Here is a 15,105-nt window from a genome sequence, read left to right as displayed (position 1 = left end):
AAAGCGTGAAGTAAACCAAGCTGAATGTGAATTGAGTTCCATCTCTGACATTCTCAGTTATGTTTTCTCATAATGATAACCAGGGATCCTGATTTTCTCTCATTTAAAAAAATACCTAATTTTCAGTTTAAAAAAGTAACCCCAAATCCACATTTTCCCATGATTTAGATGAAACACCACTAATATATAGATATTTATATACTAGCAAATTGCCCATCAAGAATGAGGGGGCAGGGGGTGGGCAGGAACAGAGCCCCATGTCTAGCCCCACACCCCTTCTCCCCCCATGTGTCCCAGCCTGCCCCCCACATCCAGGCCTGCTTCTTCCCCGCAGCTCAGGGTCTGGCCCTACCACCATTGGAACTTGGGATCTGGGCCACCCACTCACGTCAGTACTTGGTGTCCAGCCGCATCCCTCCTCCACTTGGGGTCTGGCCCTGTTCCCTACCCCAAGTCATTACTCAGGGTCTGGCTGCACCCCTCCCCGCCACCTGTTGCCATTTGGGGTCTGGCCGTGCCCTTTCCCCCACCTGTAGCCACTTGGGGTCTGGCTGTGCCCCCCCTTGTCTCGCCACCAGACACTACTCTGGCAGTGGTGCAAACTGGGGCCCGTGCAGCCAATCACTGCCCACCCTCTTGGCGACACATGGTCTGTTGGGCAAAAGCATCAGGGACAGACAGGCAGACACACACACAGACTAAGCATTTTATCATATTAGAATATAGTAATGTTTCATTTTAATCATGGAAAAATGTGTGTTTGGGGTTACTTTTTTTAAACTGAAAACTGGGGATTTTTAAAAAAACAGGATCCCTGATGATAACATTCACAACACAGGCTCCGTGTCTACATGAGACATTGACTGCACAGTCATTATCATGCAGTCATTTAGTACTTCTGTAAACAAGAACTAAATGAATGCACAGTAACCAGAGTTATTGTGCAGTAATGTCATTGAATGGCTTTTAAGTGACACTGACTGTGTAGTAGCTCATTACTACTGCATGGTAGCATCAAATCATGCTTTGTGCTATGTGACTACTGTGCAGTAGCAATGAGCTACTGTGCAGCCAGTGTCCTGGCCATGAAGAACCCATCATAATGATTTTTAATAGTACTGGAAAATTTTACTGTTGATGATTTTTTTTAAAAGCATTATATTCCAGCTAAAATGTTTAAGCTTTGGAATTACTTTCCTGGCTATACAGCTCTCTTTGGAGCATTAAATGTGAAGGCAGGACTTCTCCATGAGTTAATCCTTTGGAGGTGGTTAAACAGGATGAGAAACCAAATGGTTGGAAAAGAATGTTTTTCTCTTTTAATAGCAAATATGAAAATTCAGGCTGGAGGCAAATTTTTATAATTTTTGCTGCGTTTGAAATGGATTTGGCATGTTAAAGTAAGCATGCAGGGAAATGAATTATTCATTTATTATTTTGCCAAACCTCTACAAACTAAGTAACCTAAAATGATAGATGTTTTACCTCTTCACAGGCAATATCTGAGACTAGCCACAAATGTTAGACCTAAAAATGACCTGTTAGTCATTTAGTCAATGCAGGATTGTTGCCCGTAGTATATGACTGGGCTAGATTTCATCTGAACAAATAATATCATCATAATATCTTTATTTATTTTATAAACTGTTGTATGTGCTTTTCAACAGGTGTTTCAATTCTTTATTAATCGAGTTCGTCAGAAGCTTCATATTGTTCTCTGTATGAGTCCCGTAGGAGAGGCTTTTAGAGCACGATGTAGGATGTTTCCATCCCTTGTGAATTGCTGCACCATTGACTGGTTTGTGCAGGTTTGTGCTAGCTAAGTTGCAAAAAGTAGTAAGTTAAAGATCTCTGTATATTAAACATTTATATTACATGCTCTAGATTATAAAAAATCAGGTAAATAACTAACCTCCTGAATGTAATCCAGGATTATCATAGCTCATGACTTTTTTTCAAAGATATTTAATTCCAAGAATCTTACTGACTACAGCATACTAAAAGAAGATTGAGTGTTCCGCCTGGCTAATGGCATCATTGGTTCTTGGCCTCTCCCTCAGTAGGAGACATTTGACAAATAACTGAGACATTTCAGGGTTTTATACCACAGTGGCCACCCAGTGTTCTCATTCTGACTCCCTGACAAGAGTACTGCTGTTCAAAGTAACCCATTTTGAAAGTGGAGGAAGATTAGAGGTGGGCAAAATACAGCCCACAGGCCAGATCCAGCCTGCCAGGTCATTTTATCTGGCCAGTGGGGAACCTAAAAAATGTAGAAAATTAGTATTTATCTGCTCCTGGCTGCCTGTCAAAGATGACAGGAGCCAGGGGCAGTAGGACCTAGGGGGAGCCAGCAGCAGGGTGCAGCAGACCACCCTTGCTCCATTCCCAGCTGTTTACTTGCCTTCCTGGCCTCGCACTGCTCCACCAGTGGCTCCTGGCTGCATCGCTGGACTGCAGGAGCACAGGGCCCTCACTGGTACCATGTGTGTGTATGTCTGTGTGTCTGTGTCTTTGTGTGCGCACGCGCGCACTTGTAGGGCAAGTCTGACGTGCACACCCCACCATACACATGGATCCACACCCCACCATACACATGGATCCACAGACATGGAGACCCCCACACCGACACCCCCTCACTGATGCCAGCTGCCCTCCCCCCCACACACATCCCCCCACACAAATCCCCCCACAAACCCCATACCCACCCACATCCCAAATATCCACACACACCCACATGCTCCCTCAGCCCCCACACCTATCCACCCCCACAGACACACCCATACCTTTCCCCACACCCCACATACCCATACACCCACACCCCCCCACAAACTTATACCCACTCCTATGCCCCCCACCCCAACAATATACACGAGTAAGACTTCATGTAAGCTATTGTGCAATCACCTCTATGTACACTACACAGACACATGTAAATCAGGGCAAAAATATATTTTTAAATCAAATTAACGAATGTTGTAGATGTTTGATTTTTAGAATATAATTTGGTATTTTTCTGGTTCCAAGATGGTAAAATCCCTTGCTGAAAGGAGTACTTCTGAGGGCAAGGGGTGGGACTTCTGGTGGCAAAGATTAGGGGTTAGGGGGCAGGACTTCCATTCACAAGGTGGTAACCAGGAGGTGGGGCACCTGTCAAGGGGCATGGCTACCCATGCGGCCCTCAACAGCTTGCCAAATCTCAGTAAGCGGCCCTCTGCCCAAAATAATTCCCTGCCCCTGAGTAAGATTTCCATTTAGTGTGAACTAATCAGGTTCCAACAGGAGTGGACTAGTGAGTACCTGCTGCTGGATGCTTGGTCAGTGCTGAGATTGTTCAAACCCCACCACAGCTTCCACCTTTTTAACACTATCAGGACTTTCCAGTACTGTTCAAAGGGCAGAGTGGCTTCCTGATGCCACTTGAAACATTTTGGGTCCAAGCAGCAGTGGCTGTTTTTCAGCAGCTGCCAATTGACTACTGTCAGCCTGCCCCCTTTCAAGGCAGGGGAGAGGGTAGGATTTCTATAATCAGGCTCCCCTGGGTGAGAGGGAAACCAGGAAGCAGTCTTTTGTCACCCTTGGCTGGAGAGCTTTGACTGCGTAGCTCTCCAGCCAGGAGCCTGGAATGCCTGAATGATTGTCTTCTTGCCACATTTTCATGGCACTGGAAATTTTTGAGGGGTCACACTGAACATCTGTCCATAACCTTTGGGCGCTTGAAGATGTTTAAAAACCCCCCACCCAAAATGGCACTTTAAATTTGGCGCGTTCCCACACTGATCCCAGTGCATCCCCAGAAAAGGCAGTGAATTAGTTGGACCCAGCTTGCCCAATGTTTGTATAAATCAGGCACTTTAGTGTGGCTTTTTGGCGGTTTTATATAATAGCTAATTGAATCAGCTTTAAAGAAAAGCACCAAAAAACCTTGCTGAAGTGCCCAATATACAAAGATGCTGCGGAACTGGGTCAAAGTAATGTGCTGCTTCTTCCAGTAAAGGGAAATTTTTAATTTGATCTTTTTTTGGGTGGGGGTTATGTCTCCAGGCAGCCTATTTGTCTAGTCTTGTAGGCAGAGCAGCAGTTCAGCAATCCTTCTTAACCACTGTACTCCTTGACTAAAAAGTTGATTAGGGATAGGGAACAGAAGCAAAAGTTTCTACCCACCATAATAGCTCTCTGCCTGCAAATCTTTGTTTTGTCATGGGGTAGAATTAAAAGTTTGCATGGTGTGTAGAAATGTCTAAACCCATCCCTCCGCCACCAAGTCTTCTCCAAAGGCACCTCTTCAAAGTAGCAACAGAACTGTAGAATTCATGAAGCCATTTGAGAAACTTTGTAAGTATAATTAATTTTTTTGTAACGGTCCAAAGAACATCTATATTTTATATAGAGAAGTTATGATATGTAACGACAAATACTGATTTTGAAATCAGTGGAGAAATAAAGTCATATCTTCTTTTTTCTACTTTGTAGTGGCCCAGAGAAGCACTTCTTTCTGTGTCAAAGACATTTTTCCTGAATGTTGATCTTGGAAGTTATGAGATGAAAGAGAAGCTATCAGTACTGTGTGTAGATATTCACATGAGTGTAACTGAAATGGCAGATCAATACTATGCTGAGCTGCGACGACGGTATTATACTACACCCACTTCCTATTTAGAATTGATCAATCTCTACCTGACAATGCTGAGAGAAAAAAGGAAGCAGTTGGTTTCAGTAGGTTTCATATTATTCAACACAACCTTTGCTATATGTTTCAGAAATATGTCCTACTGTCCAGAGATTTTATTATTGTTTCTTTGCAGTGCTGCAGCTCGAATTATTTTATTCATTAATTCAATAGCTTTGTTTTCTAGTAAGCCAACCTAATTTCCTTCCCTAGTACCAATTATTAGAGGAGAGGAAGGATTTGTTAACCTCCAGTTTACTTTTTACTTTTATGCAGTTTGTTACCATTTTGTAGTTCATTCAACATTGAAAGTGGGAAAAAACAAGTCATTTCTCTTTCTATTTCTCTTGCCTTAGTCCTATGCTGTAGAACTTGGGTTGCAAACACTGCAATAGAATGTCTAATTCCAAACCAAAGAAAACATAAGAGAAAAAAAAATTGTATTTTTAAATACATCTTGGAGACATTTCTAATAATATCCATTACTGTAATTTTTTCTAATATTCAACAAAAATGAATGTTGAAACTATATTTTATGGGGGTGGCTAGTTTATTCCAAATACAATGGTTTTTCTTTTATACTTTCTTACATTTTTATAAATACTGTTACATCTATATTAGCATATTTTTATTATACTACACTTGGAAAAGCAGCTTCCATTGTAAAAATCAGAAATTATTACAGGCTGCCCAAGTTGGATGAAACTTGCCAGAATTTTAAAAAATATCCTTGAACCTACATTTGCCATGTCCATGTTTGAGAGCTTTTTGGAATCCACATTTGGAAAACATGAAGAATTTTTCCAACTATTTGAGTTGGTCTAATAAAAGATATCAAATTTACCCAAAGAACCATGTCTGCCAATAAACATCTGATGCATTCTTACTGTACTTTAGGCTCGGGATCGTGTGAAGAATGGTTTATCCAAGCTATTGGAAACAAATGAGCTTGTAGATAAAATGAAATTGGATCTCTCAGCTCTAGAGCCAGTCCTGAAGGAGAAATCTGTGGATGTTGAGGCTTTGATGGAAAAATTAGCAGTGGATCAAGAAAATGCTGATCAGGTACAAATAATTTTCTTGTAATATTTATGATATAAAGTATGTGACTACTCAGAATTTCATTGACTTAAAATAGTTTTAAGAATTATTAATAATAGACTCTATGCTGGCCTGTGTTTAATAGTGTGGAAGAGGAAAGCCTAAAAGCATGCAAATAAACCTTTAAAGGGAGTACATTCAGGCAGGGAAATATAATTAAATATTATTATCTCTTGCTCTGCTCTTCCACCAGCACAAATTTCAGGCTAGATCCAAAGCAAGATATGGGTCCCTTCAAGTGACAGGCAAGAACAATTATAGGTTTTGTCACCCAGAATTGGGGGCTGTGTACATGCAGCCCTTCAGAAGGGAAATCCAAATAAACCATCCGATTCATGGAGAACTGCTGCCTCTATCCACTGGAGAACACTAAGCACATGTCTAAAGCTCTGCGTGTTTCCAGAGCAAAGGTACTTGACTCAGCCTGCAGGCAAGCCCACCATTCAGGTTCCAAAAGCTCCAGTTCCCACCTGAGAGTGCCCTAGCCAGTAGGCTACAGTCATGGTCTTTCTTGCTTGAGACCTGTCATGCACCTTGCATTCCTTTCTGTAGAGTGGCCTAGCTTCAACAGGAAGGGTGGGGGCCCTCCCCTACAATTAGATGATATAGTCTTGCAGTGAGGATATTCCCTTGGCAAGTGGGGGATGAAGGTATGAATCCCTGAAGGCTGAATAAGGCACTAAACCCAGGTCTTGCACTTCATGGGCAAATGTCCTAACCATAAGGGGTGGGCCCAACCACCTCCTGCTTTGACTACACTCTAAAAAGAAAACAACTACTGGCTTCAGTGCTGAGAAGTCCAGTCTTACTACTTTTTGTTAGTCAAGCTTCAGTCATACTAACAGGATCAGGCCCTTCTAGGAACTTTAGTGCTGCTAAACCCAGAAGCCCTGCACTGATCTTCTCAACAGCTGGCAGGCTTTGTGGCCACAGCAGGGGCCGCAGCTTTCACCCCACTGCGCCTTAACACACACAGTGTCACTCATGTCATGAGTTTTGCTTGTCCGCAGCTTGAGGTGCAGTTCCCCTCCAAACCCATGCACTGATCTTCTTGAAACTTGGCAAGATTTGTGGCCTCACAAGGAGCTACCATCCCTGCAGTCTTGACCCCCCTGTGACATGAGGTTTGCTTTCAAGAATTTGGGGTACAGTTCCCCCCAAATCCCTGCACTGATCTTCTTGAAACTTGGCAGACTTCATGCTCTCAGCAGGGGCTACAAATCCTGCAAATTTCATCCAAATCAGACAAAAAGCAACAAAGTTATAGATATTTCATTGATTCCCCATTATACACTTTGGCCGGATCTCTGAAATGGCTCCAAAGCTTCAGAGGCACTTCGGCCGGATTGAAGCAGAAACCTGGTCTGGAGCTCCGGATCAGATCCCTGGCATCCGAAGCCAGATTGGATTGCTGCTGACTTGCACAGGCCTAGTTAACAAGTACATAAAAGTAGCAAGTCAGAACAAATACAATTTTTTAAAAGCAGTATTGTGTTTTGCAAATATTTCATTGGCCATTTACTTTTCAGGTTCGTCGTATTGTTCAAGAAGATGAAGCTGTTGCAAAAGTGAAAGCAGAAGAAACTCAGGCAATAGCTGATGATGCTCAACGAGATCTGGATGAAGCTCTGCCAGCTTTAGAGGCTGCAAACAAAGCTCTCGACTCCTTGGATAAAGCAGATATCTCTGAAATTAGAGTTTTTACCAAGCCACCAGATCTTGTCATGACTGTAATGGAATCAATCTGCATTCTTCTGAATGCAAAGTCAGTCATTCAGTGCTCTTAAGTTCCTTTAATTTGTTTTTCCCAGGACACTTCCCTAGTAAAATGTTTTGTATAATTCTAATTACCTCTATATCAAGTTCACACATTAACAGGATGATGCTGAATCAAGGTGTGGGTATATAAATAAATTACTACAAGGTAAAAAGGGAACGAAGATTTACTCGTGTCAGTTGCTGTATTGCAGCTGTTCATTTGTATGCTCTTACCCTGGAATAGATTAAAGCTAATAGTATTCTGCTGCTTTTGTTGAGGGCTAAGTTACTGCAGGTTGGTTTTGACTTATCACAGGATTAAGAACACTCACTTGGGCATTTGCTGGGTATCAGTAGACTTGCTGTAAATCCCCATTCTGTCCCCTTTTAACTTTAGTAAATTGTTCATATGCCCATGCTCTCCAGCTATTGTCTCCTTGACAAATACACCATGACCGAAAGAGACTTGGGGGTCTTGATTGACCACAAGATGAACGTGAGTCACCAATGCAATGCCATAGCTGGAAGACAAACCAAACTCTGGCATGCATCCACCAATGCAGCTCAAGCAAAACCAGGGATGACATCCTCCCGCTCTACTTGGCCTTAATGAGGCTGCAGCTGGAGTACTGCATCCAGTTTTGGGCCCCCCACTTCAGGAGGGATGTGGATAGGCTTGAGAGAACCCAAAGGAGAGCCACCCACATGATCAAAGACCAAGAGAGCAAGCCTTATGAGGAGAGGCTGAGGGACATGGGACTCTTCAGCCTGGAGAAGTCAAGGCTCGGGGGAGCCTTAGACTGGACATAAGGAAAAATTTCTTTACGGGCTGAGTGTCCAGAGTGTGGAACAGACTCCTGCCAAAAGTGGTGCAAGCACCTACTCTAGACTCATTCAAAAAAGTGTTTGGATGCATATCTTGCTGGAATCATTTGATCCCAGCAGACTTCCTGCCTATGGCAGGGGGGCTGGACTCCATGATCTCATGAGGTCTCTTCCAGCCCCTAATATCTATGAAAAAATAGCTCTCTGGCTACAGTGGATATGATGTTTCAGTATTATCCACTAGAGAGAAGAGTGCTTAGTAGAATACTTACTTTAACTTTAGGGGGTTTTCCCCACTAAACTTCTAATAGATCACATGTACATATTTTTTCTCTTAACTGGGGTGGGGGAGAAAGGATAAATTATAGTTACATGACTTATTTGGTTGATTCTTTGGTACAAATAGTTGGTACACGATGGCTTTAATGTACTTGGGCCACATTCTGCTTTTTGTTCTAAATGAGCAATTATCCAAGAGCATGAGAATGTGCTGATATGTCTCAAGAAGAAGAAACCAACTCGTGTCCCAAGTGTGTTTACAGATTAATTGTACTGGTGAAATGTTATAACAACAAAAAAAAGAAATTTATAATGATCTAATGATGGTAAAGCAAAGCATTTGGTATGGAAAACCACATTTTTAGAAGCTGAAAGTACCACGTTACTTTTTTTCCTTTTTACACAATATTTGATTATTTTCTGAGTATCACGGAGGTATTTTATTCCTAATTTTATATATTCTTCAAGCCGGTCTATAAAGAAATCATAATCATTTTGATTGCTTTAATACATCAAATGTATTATTAATTTGAGATTGACGTGCTTTTTAATGTCTGTTTTCATATCTGTTTTAAAAGTCAAGTTATTTCTCATTGGCTTTTGAACCACTGAATAATTCCTGTTTTTATCAGTTTCTGTTGATAATTTATTCCTTGATTGATATCAGCTACAGGAGTCCTTGTATAAAAACCTAAATTGGTTTACTTCTGTTAATCTTAAAGCTACATTGATTCACATAATCTGAAAATTTGCCTAAATTAAAATCTCATATATAATATAATATAGTTTTACGTAAGGGCCAAATGGTAATATGACCACATGTAACATCTTTTTACTAACATTGCTTCATATGTGCCAATCCAGATTTTCAAATTTTATATGAATTTCCAGGAAAAACTAGACTCCATAAATTCATTATAAAAAGAGTTTAGTTATTTCTTAGGTATAGAACCAAATCATAGAGGAAAATCACGTGGTGATGAAAGAGAGGAACAGGGTCCAAGTTTTTTGGCTAAAAGACTGTTTAAGAAATTAAATTACGTGGGGTGCACCAATAGAGATTTTTGGAGCCAATACCAATTTTTAAGGAGGACGCCGCTCCAATTTCCAATACACAGCCTGGCAGCTTCAGAAGTAGTGTCTGGCTGGTAAGACTGTTGTGATGGAAGGGGAAGGGGAAGAGAAGGGGTGTGGTAGGGGTCATATTGAGGCCTCTGCAGTGAGGGAGGGATTGGGGCTGGGGCAGGGGTAGGGGCTAGGGCTGGGGCAGGTGCTTCCCAGTTCGGGTGGGATGCAGGATGGAGCCATGGCTCATCCAAGGGGTGCAGGGAGGGGAGGGGAGGTGGCTCCTGCCACTACACACAGCCTGGGAGGGCACAGCGGACATGTGCCACCAGCTCTGCATGAGGCAAGGGTGGGATGCTGCTGCAGGCTGAGGCCAGGGCTGCATCAGGCTCTTCCCAGAGGGGGCTGGACTGGGCTGGGCTGGGCTGCACTCAGGTCAGGAAGTGGTGCTGCTGGGAGGCGGACTACGGGGAGGTTGCAGCCACCCCAAAATTCACCGTAGCCCCCCCAAACCCTCCCTCCCAGTGCTGCTGCCCACTTCTCCCTGAGTGCAGACCCTGATGGAAGAGCCTGGTGCAGCCCTGCCCCCAGCCTGCAGTGGCAGCTCACCCTGCCCCGTGTAGATCTGGGGGCACACACCCCCATGCCCTCCTTGGGTGTGTGCAATGGTGGGAGTGCCCCCACCCCTGGTCCATGGATGAGCTGTGGCTCCATCTTGCACCCCACCCCAGCTGGGCAGTGCCTGCCCCAGCCCCACTCCCTCCCTCACCATGGGGGCCTCGATCTGCCCCTCTCCTATGCCCCTTCCCTCCCCCTTTCCCTCCCACAACAGATTTACCAGCTGAATGCAGCTTTCCAATCTGCTTGGCTGTGCTTACCACCTACATGCTGCGCTGTGGCTGCATGCATGCACAGGGCATTTATTGGCCAAATTATCGGGTACATCAGGCACAAAAAGCTGATTTCCAGTACAGTCAATTTTCTTTATATTGGTGATGATCTGATATCAGACTGATGTATTGGTGCACCTCTACAAATGACATATTCAAGGCTGTTACTTGGCTGGAACCTCAGTACCAGCAAGCTATAGGGTTCATTTTGCTAGGAAAGAAAGAACTTTGACAGTATGCCTTTGTAATATCATTATAGATCAGTTTAAATCCAGAGTGGTGCTATAGTTAAAGTCACACTTTCACAAAGCATTAAGGTCCCAACTCTTACCCTATTTAGTACAGCAGATTTACAGTCTTGTTGCACATAGCAATTCTTAGCCTCCCTTTAGAAAGGACTATCACTTTGCTTCCAAGTGTCATGAAGCGGAAGTCTATGCTACAACATTAATTGCATATGATACAGGAATTTAACTCATGTCATGTTGTTTTTATCAAACAGTGGTTGTGGTGAAGCACTTCAGAACCTTTTGCAGAGCAAAATGACTTTGCCTAAAATGTGTGATTTCAGATTATGTAACATTTTGCTTGCAAGGCAAAGCTTTCTAAGATTCTATCACTCTTGTTTTTTTTAATCTTTCAGGCCTGACTGGGCAACAGCTAAACAGCTCCTTGGAGACTCCAACTTCCTTAAAAAACTTCTTGAATATGATAAAGAAAATATAAAGCCACAAATATTGTTAAAGCTTCAAAAATATATAAATAACCCAGATTTTGTGCCTGAAAAAGTAGAGAAGGTGTCAAAGGCATGTCGGTCAATGTGTATGTGGGTGAGGGCTATGGATTTATATTCACGAGTTGTGAAAGAAGTTGAGCCAAAAAGACAAAAGTTTAATGCTGCAAAGGTAAATGCTACACCTTTCAAGGCACTTTGTCATCTCCAGTGATTGTATGGACATTATTATTATTTGCATTATGATCATGCCTAAGATCACTGGTCATAGACCAGGATTGTTTTACATGGTGCTGTACAAACTGAGATCAGAAAGTTCAACCCTGCTCAAAGAGCTGGCAGTCTAATAGGACCTTGGCAGATGTTACATGTATGGTGCAATTATTGTATTAATTGCATCATAAATTGCACCATGCCACATGTTCAGCCAGTTTATGGTTCCATAAAATGGTACCATAACGTACTGGGAGTAATGAATGGGACTGCACAAAGGGCAGCTGGCAATCAAGATGGCAGCTGGTCCCTCATTCCTCCTCCCTCCCCGGGCCTCCCTGCCAATCAGTTCTGAGGGGCTGGGCCTCTCTGCCAATCAGCACCTAGGGGCAGGACTGCTGTGAAATGCCTGCAAAATTAGCTCTGCATGCTGCATGCAGATTGCAAAAATCTTTTGTTTTGCCGTGATTTAAGTAGGTCCCTTCCTATGAAATTCACCAGTGGAACACTGATGGGTTACCACAAGGCTATGTGTCCACTGAAAATGGGATTCTCGTGACTCAGGGGAAATGGTGGCTACTGATGAATGACCCCAAGACTAAGTGAGTGCTACTAACGGGCAATATCAATACTTTTCCAAATACCCAGCCACAAAGATATTCCACAAAACAGTAGAACATTTTTGCTCTCGTAGCTGGTAATTGAATGTGTAGCATGTTTTGTGTTCCAGGTACAGGACTGCCTCACTAATGCTGAAAATCAGCTGACAGTCAGCATTGTCACCCCAGGGCTGGAATGAGGCTGAGGCTGAGGCTGTCCGGAGATTAGCTATTTGTTATCTTTGGCTGGGGTAGCCCCATATCTGGAACAAGGCATCATACTAGGGACAGGTCTGGGTCCCAGCCAGGACCCTGGGCTGCCTATGCCTGAACTTGATGCTCAGTTGAATGTCAAGATCAGACACAGGGCAGTTCCAGGGTCCAGGATAGAGTTGCCCCCTTTGCGATCCACAGGATCAGGCTGTTGCACAATTGGAATCTGAGAAATTTTATGTCTCATCCCAACCATTGCAGCTGGTGTCACACCAGACATGCATAGTATGACACTTAGTTTCTGGCATGGGACAAAAATCCTTCAGATCCCAATCATGCCATTATTTTAACGTCTGTCACAAGCCATAAAATCTTTATAATCCAGGATGTTTCTTTTAGCACTACTGGCCCAGTCAAACAGAAAATAGCCTTGTAAGGTGAATCAAACCTCAGCTTGAAAAACTACTGTTTGTTCCAAGAATACATGTCCTCTTCCTCCTGCTCATGAATGCTGTATTAAATGTTAGCCATGTAGGCTCACCATTAAATAGCATAGAATTCCCATATGGAGCAATCAAGCACTTGTAAATGGTACAGGCAGGAAGATTCTCCAGGACTGATTAGGCCCAACTTATCCTGGGTGACTTTTCCTAGATATATGGTCCAGATGAGACTTTCACCACTACCGTATTCCTGCTATGTCAAAATTCAAACTAGGGACAAGACAGACTAGTGGGCTTGAGAGTTTCTTGCCCTTTTTTCCAGAAATATGAACACATTCATGAAAATTCAGTTTTACAGATATGACAATATTCTATGTCAAGGACAATCGAGTAGACTTCTCATTTATATGTGGCAGCAAAATAAGCAGTCTGTTTTTCAAAAGTGTGGTTCTTAATGCTCCATTAATTTTGGCTTTTAAAAAAACCAGGGCCCTTGTTTGAACAACTTAGCTTATATGTTTGCCTCATGCCCCCAGGCTGAGCTTGATGCTACAATGGCTACCCTTCGAGAGAAACAGAGAAAATTAAGACAGGTGGAAGAGCAGATACAGGCTCTGCAAGACCAATATGAAAAGAGTGTTGAAGAAAAAGAGAGCCTTGGTAGGTGATTTCTCTTGAAAATATTAAGTAACTAGATTCGTGTTTCATATTTATTCTTCCATTATACAAAGGGTGGCCATGAATCCTGGTTTGGCCATGACAGTCCTGGATTTTGTAGGCTGGTTTGTGAAAATTGAAACAAAAGTCCTGGAATTGCAGGGGCGCAGGTCACAGTCCAGCAAGGAGGTGAAGCAGCATGGTGCACCAGGCAGGCACTGCTGCTGCTGCGCAGGAGCAAGGCAGGTGGACTGGAGCAGGTGCCACCCCACCCACATGTGCCCAGCCCACCTCTTTCTCAGAGGCAGCTGGAGATGTGGGGCAGGCTAGGCACTCACTTTTCTCTCACACAGCAGCAGCGGTGCCTGCCCACCCACCTGCCTGACACACTGTGCCACTCTGCCTCCCCACCAGACTGTACCCCATGCTCCTGCCTACCTGCTTCTGCTTGCAGTAATGCCACTGACTTGGTGGCAGGTAGGAGCAGTGTCCTGCATTTCCTTAAAAATATGGACACCCTAATTCAGGGGCAGGCAATTATGATGTCTGGAAGGCCACTTAACAAGTTTTGGTAAGCTGTCATGGGCCTCATGGGTAGCCCTACCCCTTGAAAGCTATCCCAACCCCTGGTTACCATATACTATAACACCTACTGTAATATATTTTAATTTTATTACAAAGAATATTTGTCATGATTTGTGTCAGTGTATTGTATATAGAGGGGATTGCATAATAACTCAAAAATAAAGTCTTACTTTTCTATATTGTGTGTGGGGTTGTGGGGTATAACTGGGGGTGGACATGTGTTCATGGATATTCCTTCAAGGCAGGTTCTACTGGAATAACCTGACTTCCTTAGCAGGTGATGATGCAAACACAGCAATTAGGAATTTGAAGAAGCCAGAGAGTTTGCTTCTAGAATCGTAGGTTATCCAAAGGTATACAAGTGAAATAAGCCAAGAAAAGTTATAATGTGGAGGCTTCTCAGTAACTTACTGTTAAGACTGAAAGAAAGATTATGAGTACAGAGACTAAACTAGAAAGCAAGTGTAGCAGTTTATGCACAAAAAAAAAGTCTGACCTTTTAAAGACGATATTCACAATTCAGTAATTGTATAACCATGCAGCAAGGACCATGGCACTTACCCAAGCTCGCCTCACTCGAGCGGGAAAGCTTACAGCTGCACTGGGAGACGAACAAGTTCGTTGGGAGGAGAGCATCAAGAACTTTGAAGATGAGATTTCAAACATCATAGGGAATGTATTCATAGCAGCTGCTTGTGTTGCCTATTACGGTGCTTTTACAGCACAGTACAGGCAACTGGTGAGTAAAAATACTTTTGCTCTTTTCTTTTGACATTACTGTAAACTTAATCACTTTGTCCACAAAGCAGGAACAATATGGGTGAAAGCAACTGACATGTCCCTTCTACATCTCTGTTTATGATCTATGGCCTTGCTGTCCAGAATTCAGTTTTCACACATACGTGTATTCACTTATAAGCTTCTCTGCTGGGACTTCAGAAACAGTGCAAAGTAGGAGAATTACTGTATTATGTATTGTTAATGCAACCTAGGACACCTGTTTTCACAAGCTCCCCCACAGGGTGTAGTTGTTTGGGGGCACTATCACTTTAGAGAGTATCCCCCAAAGCCAGCC

General features: G+C 43.0%; 1 protein-coding gene across 1 annotated transcript in view; it reads left to right on the top strand.

The window, feature by feature from the left end:
• The window catches only part of DNAH6 (dynein axonemal heavy chain 6), a 254,044-nt gene that overhangs the window by 153,174 nt on the left and 85,765 nt on the right, over positions 1–15,105 (top strand). The window contains exons 48-54 of the mRNA XM_090038956.1: positions 1,668–1,808; positions 4,474–4,716; positions 5,567–5,734; positions 7,300–7,535; positions 11,231–11,492; positions 13,325–13,448; positions 14,573–14,769. Of these exons, the coding sequence (XP_089895082.1) occupies positions 1,668–1,808; positions 4,474–4,716; positions 5,567–5,734; positions 7,300–7,535; positions 11,231–11,492; positions 13,325–13,448; positions 14,573–14,769 (1,371 nt within the window). The remainder of the gene's footprint in view (positions 1–1,667; positions 1,809–4,473; positions 4,717–5,566; positions 5,735–7,299; positions 7,536–11,230; positions 11,493–13,324; positions 13,449–14,572; positions 14,770–15,105) is intronic.

This window comes from Crocodylus siamensis, chromosome 3 (assembly GCF_052110815.1).
Source record: "Crocodylus siamensis isolate JL-2025a chromosome 3, ASM5211081v1, whole genome shotgun sequence".
Classification (NCBI taxonomy): Eukaryota; Metazoa; Chordata; order Crocodylia; family Crocodylidae; genus Crocodylus; species Crocodylus siamensis.
Note: the sequence above shows the minus strand (reverse complement) of the source record. Positions and strands in the feature narration are given on the sequence as shown.